This window comes from Orycteropus afer, unplaced genomic scaffold (genome assembly GCF_000298275.1).
Source record: "Orycteropus afer afer isolate SDZICR_OR568_19922 unplaced genomic scaffold, OryAfe1.0 scaffold00042, whole genome shotgun sequence".
NCBI lineage: Eukaryota > Metazoa > Chordata > Mammalia > Tubulidentata > Orycteropodidae > Orycteropus > Orycteropus afer.
The window spans coordinates 12,593,355-12,603,375 of NW_006921629.1; the positions used below are offsets into that span (position 1 = coordinate 12,593,355).

Sequence of the window (10,021 nt, forward strand, 5' to 3'; positions counted from 1 at the left end):
TTTCAGGAACATAATTTATGTCATAAATATAGAAAAATTATTGCCAAGAAAACCACCAAAAGGATTCCAAGCTGGGCAGTTTTCCTGGCAGTAATTTATCTAATCTCTCCTGATACCATCGTCAACAAGAAATACAGTATCCAATTAAGTAAACCCTAATTGTTAGAAATCTCTTTTGTCACGTGAAAGTTTTTCTCCCTGTGGTTCCCCCCATCACATCAGTTCATTCTCTGGGGCCTCAGAAGGGGGCTATTCCTTCTTTCAAAGGTAGCTCTCCAGATGTCTGGAGGAGCTCTCCCTTACTTCCCCCTGGTTCCAAAAACCATTCTGCATGAGGCATCGTTTCCAGTCCTCTCCCAAATCTGATCACTACCACTGGACCTGTGGGTTGGTATCCTTCAGCATGTGAGGCACACAGCATGTGACGAGTGTTGAGGTCAGGATGGAATGGAGTAGGATGTCAGTCACTTCCTTTGTCTTAGACTCCATATTCTTAATACAGCTTAAGGTCCGCATCCACATATCACACCACTGATTCTAAGCCCACTACTCCTATTTGCCTGTTCTTTTCTCATCTGCGCTGTTGTGTGAAACCTAGATCCTATACTCAAGGAACCTAGATTAAGCCTTCCTCAAACCTGGTCAGTCACCAGGGGAGCTTATGCAATTCCCAGGCTCCAACCCAGACCCACTGGTGTTGATGGTTTCAGTGACCATGTGCTCAACTGAGTCCTCCATCACCTCCCCATGGAGATCCTGACCCACCTGTAGGCGCCAGATGCGCTCACTCTCCTTGGAGATGTTCTCCACAGTCTCTCCCATCAGGGCAATGAGCATGTTGAGAAGAAGGACAAAGGTGAGGATGACGTAGGTGATGAGCAGGAACAGAAAGAGGACGGGGTACTTGGAGTTCTGCTGGATGTTCAGGTCACCCAGGCCTATGGTGAGCTTGAAGAGCTCCAACACTGCATCGCCGAAGCTGCCATACGAGCTGCAGTTGCTGCTGTCCGGGGCACATTTCTCAATCAGCGAGGCCAGGGCTGCAAGGACATAAGAGGGTGTTCCCCTCAGCCTCTCTGCCTGGTTAATTACCTGACAAGCTCATGCTTACTTGCACGTGCACATATGCCTGAACACACACACAAACACTGAATTCCTGTTACTTCCTTCTCTTGGCCATTTAAATTCCATCTCAAGCCTTAGCCTGTCTGGAAGCCACACCAGGCTGATTACTCTGACTTCCTGCACAGAGGCCTTCTGCCTAACAAAGTCCGTACTCTTCTCTCTCTCTCTCTCTCTCTCTCTCTCTCTCTCTCTCTCTCTCTCTCGTCTTCCCCACAGTACAGCCCATGATCATCCATTGCTAATTATATCTGTGTGTGTGTCTTTGGCTCCCCAACAAAGCTTTGAGCTACTGAATTCCTGCATCCTAGGTCTCCTCCTTCTCCTTCCTCCAAGACTGTAAGATGCTGAGTCAGTGTCTCCGTAATAGCTTATAGTAAGTTCCTTATTAAGCAAGGCCCAGGACTCTTTCTTCTCTTTTTTCTTCTCTTCTTTTCAAGACATCACAGTAGTTGCTCATTGCTGATTGAATGGATGAATGAATGAATGGATCGATGAGCAAATTAATGAATAGATGAATAAAAGAGTAGCTGAAGAAGCAAATAAATAAGCGAAGTTTGTCTAGGAAAGCTAAAAAAAAAAAAAAAAAAACTCACTGCCATTGAGTGGGATCCGACTCATAGTGATCCCTCCTTGGTTTTCTGTGGAAATAAAAATCTTCCTTCCGTGGAGTGGCTGGTGAGTTTGAACCACCAGCCTTCTGCTTAGCAGTCAAATGCCTTACATACTATACCACCAGAGCTCCCTCTAGAAGAACTAGACAGATGGAAATAGCTGTCTAATTATGAATGTCAATGATCATTTTTCAAAAAGCTGGCATGGGAAAATAAAACTTTATTTCTCTATGCAGAGGTTAGAAAATGAACTCAGGCTGTGCTGTTTCCTCTATTGTAAAGGGAGAGCTTTTAAAAAGGAGATCCTCCCACAGGCTCTCAGCAGACCAGAGGTTCTCACAATACATATAATATATATATTGTGATATATTCACAATATATCTGAAGCAAACTACAAGAGTAGCATGGAGGGCAAGACCAAAGGAAGTTTTCCAAAGCATTATTTTTCAAAGGCCATCAATCAAATCTCAACAAGCTTTAGTTTCCTCATCTGTAAAATGGGGTCAAAAAATCTACAGCTGTGAAAGTGAAGGGACAGCACACAGAGCCGCTAAGAACCCAAGCCTGGGTTCCCTTATCTATACATGGGGATGCTGAGTCCTCCTTGGTCAAGTTGTTGAGAGAAGTAAATGGGAAAATGGGACCGTGTTTGTAAAATGCTGCCTGGCACGTGGCAGGATATAATTGCAGCTGATGCTTCTATGTCCTCTGTTATTGCAACATCTGTATAAAGTGCTCTACAAATGTGGGAGTTACTATTGTTTACAAATCAATTACCTACTCCAAATCCAAGTAGGAACACGATATATACAAATAAGAACTTCAGAACATCATGCAAAATGACCTACAAAAAAAAGATTCAAGTGTAAGTTTGAGCACATACTTACTCTATGCTGAACTCCTTACTTCTTCCCAGGTTCTCCCAGTCCCCACCCGTATCTATGCCTTCACTCAGACCATGCTCCCTCCTCCCCAGCCAAGTCCTTCTGGCTCTCTAAAGCTCAGCTCTGAGCTCCACCTCCTCCAAGAAAGCTTTGCCTTGCAGCCCAATGTTCTCTCCTCCCTCCATCCTCTTAGATCCGTATCTGTCTCTGCCCTTGCTGATTCACTCTGTAATGAGTATTTTTCTTCACAGGGTCGGTCTCACGTCTGGAATCCTCATGCTTCCTAGGGGAATGGTATGCTGGAGGTGGCTCATATCAGCTCACAAGAGCTGACTGTTAAGTTCTCATAAGTTTGGTTAGCTGATTGTTAAATATGTTATTGTTGTTGTTGTTGTTGTTGTTATGTGCTGTTGAGTCAGATCCGACTCATAGCAACCCTTCCTTGGGTTTCCGAGGCAGTATCACTACAGAAGTAGGATTGCCCAACCTTACTTCGAGGAGTGGCTGGTGGGTTTGAACTGCCAGCCTTCTGGTTAGCAGTCAAGTGCCTTAGGCACTATGCTACCAAAGCTCCTTAAATATAGCCAATATTAAAATTTAAATTATATAAATTTATAATTTAAATAATTTATATTAATAGTAAAGATAATAAAAACTCAAAGCTCATGACTTTCTAGTTATTTTGCAACATTTTACTATTATCTCTGCTCTTGAAGTTATTTACATATATTGTATCTATAATAAAAATATATGATGGTGTGTTACTACACATCACTTTCTGACTACATTTTACCTTAACATTAAGGTAGCTAGAAATCAGCCATGGAGGGACTGTTTACACCATGGAAATTGGTAAATGCTATAAGTCAGAGTTTGACTCATTGGTTTGTTGATTTCTAGATCTATAATTAAGAAATTGATGGAGAAAATCCTTTAATGTAGATTAAAGTTGAAAGTGTGCCCTTTGTGAAGCCATTACTGTGAACAGCACAAAAACACTGAAGAAATAGTCTTCTAGTAATTGACAACTTTGCTTACGTCATTGATAAATATGTTTCAACATAAGTCCTTATTGATTCACTTTCAACTCACTCCTTTAAAAAAATATATCAACCAACACTCATGTCAGAGCAACATTCTGTTGTCAGTTATAACCAACCACAGGTTGGCAGCAGGTACAAGCGCTCAGCAAAAATCAACAAGCATTTTGCAAGATTCAATTGGCTATGTGTGATTTACAATAAATAGTATTGTATATTTCATTATTATTTGTAAATTGAGTGCTACACATCTCTTATATAGTAAAATTTATAATAAATGTGAGTGCACACATCTTCTAAAAACAAAGTTGTCATCGAGTCAACTCCAACTCATGGCAACCCTGTGTGTGTCAGAGCAGAACTGTGCTCACAGGGTTTTTCAATGGCTGATTTCTCAGAAGTAGGTCACCAGATCTTTCTTCCAAGGCACCCTGGGTGGACTTGAACTGCCAACCTTTAGGTTAGCAGCTGAGCACATTGACCATTTACACCACCCAAGGACTCCGTACACACACATACCTACCTACCTACATATATATATATATATACATACATATATGTGCCTATATATTTTCCCAGAGAGCCAGTTTTTAAATATTTACCAGCACACCATTGTCTGAGGGTAACAACATTCCTTCAGAAAACATAACCCCTTCCCAATATTCGCAAACCTTATATTTTAAGTTCTAGACAATTAAAACCTGACCAAAGGCACAGAGAGATTGTGGCATTAAAGAAAAAGAGCAGTGGTCTTCAAGTCCCCTTTCCTCTCCAAACCTCAATTGCTCCAACTGACACTCCCTGAGGGCCTTCCCACCTGCACATCACTGACCCTCGGCTGTTCCCAACTCACCTTCTGGATCATGACACTGTACATGCCCATGGACTGGAACCCCCGTGTGTAGTAGAGCATGTTCGCCCAGCCCAGGGCCATGGCCAGCACGAGGCAGGCGAGGTACTCTTTGTAGGCAAACAAGTACAAGAAGACAGACAGTATCACAAGCACAGCTTGGATAAAACTGTTCAGGAGACACAGGAGACAAGGGCCTTACTTACTCCTCCTCAGCATCAGGGCAAAGATAGTCAGATCCCCAAACCTCCCCTTAAACCCCCTGAATGGCCTGGTGGCCCTGATAACTGATGCTGAAGAGGCAGACAAGGCTGCCTCTGATCCACTCAACAGCAACTAAAATCCAGCCTTGTAGACCATATCACCAAAGGCAAGCTAGGCGTCAGTGGGCTGGCTGCAACTGACAAGGACTTGTTAAAAATCCTGGGCCTCAGATTATGATCGTGAAGGTCTGGGGTGCAGCTCAGAAGCCCATATATATTTTTTAAGTCACCCATATGATTTCTGATTTGGGAATCACTGGGGTAGACTGAACATGTGGTGAATGATGCATTTTTTTTTTAAACCAAAATGGCAAAGCTGTCAACTTCTACACTAATAAGCCAATCATAACAAAAGTCCCCTAAAACCTACATTTTCATCTTTTTTTTAAGAAAAAAAAAAAAAGCACACTATACACAAACACGTACCTTCCCCCCGACATACAAACACTCTGAAAGAAGGTTGAGCAATCTCCTTCTGTAGAGATACCACCTCAGAAACCCAAGGAGGGGTCACTATGAGTCAGAAACAACTCGACAGCAGTGAGGCTGTTTTGTTTTGTTTTTAGGCACAACATAAAATATCAAAATCTATGAATTATTTGGACATCTGGATAAAAAATATAATAAAAAACCTCTTGCTTATAACATCAGGCAGTCTCCGTGATTTAAAAGAAACATCTGACTTAAAGTCAGGACACAGGCAGGTTTGCTTTTCTGGTGCAGTGAAGAACAAATGTCTAACCGATGAACTGCATTTGGACTGAAGAGAGGAACGATGTCTACACCTTCTACACTAACAAGGCAAACAAGAAGCAGGAGACCAAGACGATACATTGATGCTTTTTGTCTACACTAAAACCACTGGCCGTATAAATGAGCTTTCCTTTAGAATCATGATACCTTCTCAAAGGTGACAGATGTTGTTTGCAGTCTGGCTTATCCATTTATTGTGGTATCTACACGTAATCTAACCACTTACTCTAATACCTGGATGATTCACATGCCCACACGTATGGAGAACTTGGCTCATGCTCCTAGAAGGCAAGTAAAACACCTAGGTATTTGGAAACATCAAGCCAAGATTTAAGGTCCTATAGATCCAGTCTTACAGATGCTCAAGTGAGGGACTTTGGTGAGGTCTACAGAGCTGCAGAGCCCAGGCTTCTTTATTCTAAGCTGCAGCTTCTATTCCATTCACATGACAACGACATTGAATCAGCCTTTGTTATTTTAGAGACAAGGGTCACGTAGCCTTTGATGTCAGCTGGCCATGACCTCATTCAGACAGGCTGCTGAGCTAGGCGTTCTGGTGCCCCCGGGTAGTCAGCCTGGGATGAAAATGACTGGGAGGCTGAAGACTGTGCTCAGCACCACTAAAGCTCCACATGACTACGTGTGATTCACTTCCTTGTGCTGAGCCTCAGAAGTCATGCCTACAGCTGAAACACAGTGATTTCTTAGGTCCCTTCCAGCTCTGATCTGCCAGCGTCCAAGATGGCACCTTCTAGATGCCATATATCTGAAACTGTCTGCCTTGGAACACCCTCTTATAACAAAGGAGACAGAAACAGTAAGTCTCTTTGTGTCTTCTCCATGCTGCCTGCCACTCGGGGCTCTGTGACAGGGTGGAGTCAGCCATCACTGGCCACCAGACTGTGGGCACTGTTCTACGGTTTTCTCTGGTTCTCTCCATGGGCATCCATGTGCCTCTCTTACTAGAAGGGGGAAAGGAGGTCCTTGGCCTTGTAAGTGAGGCAGAAAGAATGGGATGTCGTGACATGGCAGGAGGATTCAGAGGATCACACCAGCCACAATATGGTATTTTAGCCTTGCCTATGAGGTAGTGGCCAACGGGACAGATCTACTTACAAGACAAAATGAAACCAGGCATCTGAGAGGATGGACTGCAGATCTGAGGGCCTCAGCAGGAAGATAGCAATGCCCTAAGGCCAGAGAGGGAGGAAAAGCTGTGTCTTATGGGTGTGGTCTTGACGTCCTCACTAGGTGATCTGAGGAGGGGAGGTTTCCCAAGGACTGAGGCTTCAAGCCTTTCCTGGTTCCCCCTCTCTCCACATAAAAGCCATCTCTCTTCATCCAAGCACTGGTTTGAACGTAGGGCCATTTTCACAGTCTACCTTTAAGTCTAAATGTCTGTGTACATGTCTTAAACTCCCTCCCAGACTGTGAGCTCACTAGGGACAAACTCCCTCTGTCATATGTACAGAGCAACACTATAGATACATAGAAGTGTTCAGAATATATTTATTGATTGGATAGGTGAATGCATAGATGGATGGATGGATAAATATATGGAAGATGGTTAGATGAAGGATGAGTGGATAAGCGTTAGTGGGTATTTCAATGGATGAATCAGTGTGTGGATGGGTGGGTGGAAGTTTAGATGCAGATGGGTAGGTAGGTGGCTGGGTAGATGAGAGAAAGCAGGTGATTGGATGAGCGGATGGCAGTGGGGAGAGGAGGATGGGTCACTGAGTGGCTGAGGGGTAGATAAATGATAGGATAGATAACTAGCTAAGACAAATCTGCCATATTTATTTATTCCCCACTTATATCTGAGAAATCTAAGTCTTAGAAAGGAAGTGCTGCCCCAAAGCCCCCCAGCGGCCTAGCAGTAATGGCAGAGCTGAAGGAGTCTGAAGCCAAGGCTGCTCTCACCCTGCCTGCCCCGTAGGGCAGTCCAAAGGGGCTTGGTGGTCCACTCACCTCCTTCACAGAGATGCACATGGCCCAAATGAGCACAAACATTCTTCCTAAGAGCTGCAGCCATCCCATCTTGTGTGTCAGGGCCAAAGGGTGTGGGAGGGCCTGAGGGGAAGAGACAGGGATGGTCAGAATGGGGTGTGAGGGGGGAAGGGGTAGCACCAGCTCTGGAGGGACCATGCACATATGCATGTGAACAACTGAACTGGGACAAAGGCCGGTGTGAAGCCAGATCTCTGTACAGAGCAAGAGTAGGAATGGCTGCCCTGTCTTTGCCTTCGCCACCATGGTTGGGGACCCAGAACTTTACAGCAAGGAGCATGGCCCAGTCATGCCAACAACCCCTTATATCTCATGGCATTTGTCCTTCCCAGCTCATCCATATCCAGACACTTACAGGGCCTCAGATCACCGTTAAACAAAGCAGAAATTCTGTGCCCATGTGCTGGATGGGAAACCACAACTCAAAGTGGTTTGGGGAAAACTAAGCACCAGGAACATATTCCATTTCCCTAGAAACCAGGAATGACATCATTAAGGGACCCTACATAAGTCTCTTGGCCCCTTTGCACATGGATTAGCTCCAGGTCCCTCCAGCTCTGACCACCCCAACCACGCTCCCCTCCCCGCCCCTGACAAAGGGGAACACGCACCTCCTCCTCTCGGGGGCGGTAGTATGAGACAAGCGTCAGGGTGATGTTGTAGAAGAAATAAAAGCAGAAAGACAGGAAAAACATGTACTTGGCAAACTTCTTCCACTTCATATGCAACAGTGTGTGCAGGGGCTCCAAGGTCAGCATCTCATGACGGTTCTGGGGGTGAGACACCACCAGTCACATCCAAGACGAGGAAGAAAGGGAGGGACCATTTCCAAAGGGCCTATGGGCATCTCTGAGTCAGCAGCGCCCCTGGCAGAAGGGACCAATCATGATGTCCCATGGACTGGTTTGGCTGGAAATGCCAGGAGGATAATTTCCAGTTTCTGGAACTGGTGCCCCAGTATGTTCAGGCAGCAGCCAAACACCAGAGGAGTCTGGAGCTTCCAGCAAAAGGACCTGATGCACATGGGGCAGCAAGAGCTAGAGGTGTTCAGTGATTGGGCCTGGCCCTAAATTGGCCCCCACCTTAGGACAGCCCTTGGCCCTCTCTTGGCCTCAACCTCCATCTATAAAACTGATAACAAACAACCCCTGCCCTACCAGTCTCACAGACACTGCGGGAGTCCAGAGAAATCAAGACAGGGCAGGCTCTGGGAAGCCTAACTCTTGGTATTACGCAGAAGATGAAGACCCAGTCTGCTACCTCACTTGCCCCAAGAGCTAGAACCCTGTCACTTCTAAGCATCTCACTACCCCTTCTGTTTCCCTGAACTCTCTTCTCACTTCCTCCAGGGAGGCGTCCCTGATTGCTCCAACTGTTTACTCCCTGACTCTCACGTGGGTCCAGGTATGGCGGGAATAGATGATTCTAAGTCTGGTCCTATAGAACCAGCAAGGAAGTGGGAGAGAAAGAAGATTGAGAAGATCAACACCAACCACTAAACATCCCAAGATTCTGGGGCCAAGAGACCTCCTATCATTAGAGTCTATAACTCAAGGTTAACTGGGAACAGTTGAGTCCACCACCTGCTCTAGGCCCTACCTTTTTGTGCTGGACACTGCCCACTGAGGCAAAGGAATGGGAAGCTCAGTGGAAGACTTCAGAAATAGTCAAGCTAGTGGCATTGCCCTCTACTCCTGGCCCGAGGTCCGGCCCTCCACTCCCAACGTCTGCTCAGCCCACCCAGGAGACCTACATCAATGTTGGTGTTGTACACAATGATCTCCAGCACTGAGTTGTCTGTCATGGTATCCACATCAGTGAGGTCATAGAGCGAAGACGACACAGGTCCGTATGCCCAGTCAGTGAACTTTCTGGACAGGCTCCGGAGTGGCTTCTCCTTGATCTCCCGACTGAGGATGTACTTCAGGATCTGGGGCCAAAAGAGCAACAATCATCAGCCACAGAATGGGACTTGAAGTTAACAGGGCAGGAGGGCCCAATCTATCCAGGCCAGTCTGGAAAGATGCTCCCATCTTAACTGATGCCATGAACTCGGGCCCCAGCTTTGGCTATGGAGTAGACATGAAGTTGGCACTTCCATCCATCTCCTAGGGGACAATGAACCCAGAGACAAAAGGCATGAAAGCCCTTCGCACACTGGGAAAGCTGCGCCAGCAGCTCCGTATCCCTGCACCACAAAAGAGTCCAGGACTGACAGTTTGGAGAAATGATGCCCATTTGGCCTGGACTTGAGAAGGAGCTATAAGTTTTTCCAGCTTTCCCAGTCATCCTTAGTCAAGGCACCTCCTGATGAGGCCCACTGCTCTGACAGACAGATGGTGATACAAGACCCCAGCCTTATAGGACACTCTGCTGACCTACCCTCTACATCAGGGTACATAAGCTTTGATTCTCAAAGCTTGCTGCAGATTAGAATTACCAAGGAATTTTAAAAGTCTCACACCAAATCTCTGGGGAGCACCCC

At 45.7% G+C, this 10,021-nt stretch overlaps 1 protein-coding gene across 1 annotated transcript in view; it reads right to left on the reverse strand.

Annotated features, from left to right (window-relative positions):
• Window positions 1-10,021, reverse strand: part of TRPV3 (transient receptor potential cation channel subfamily V member 3) — a 35,253-nt gene that overhangs the window by 4,284 nt on the left and 20,948 nt on the right. Inside the window, exons 8-14 of the mRNA XM_007937475.1 lie at window positions 9,290-9,466; window positions 8,148-8,306; window positions 7,498-7,599; window positions 6,643-6,716; window positions 4,514-4,679; window positions 2,514-2,580; window positions 766-1,040 (exon numbers count right to left, since the gene is read on the reverse strand). Of these exons, the coding sequence (XP_007935666.1) occupies window positions 766-1,040; window positions 2,514-2,580; window positions 4,514-4,679; window positions 6,643-6,716; window positions 7,498-7,599; window positions 8,148-8,306; window positions 9,290-9,466 (1,020 nt within the window). The remainder of the gene's footprint in view (window positions 1-765; window positions 1,041-2,513; window positions 2,581-4,513; window positions 4,680-6,642; window positions 6,717-7,497; window positions 7,600-8,147; window positions 8,307-9,289; window positions 9,467-10,021) is intronic.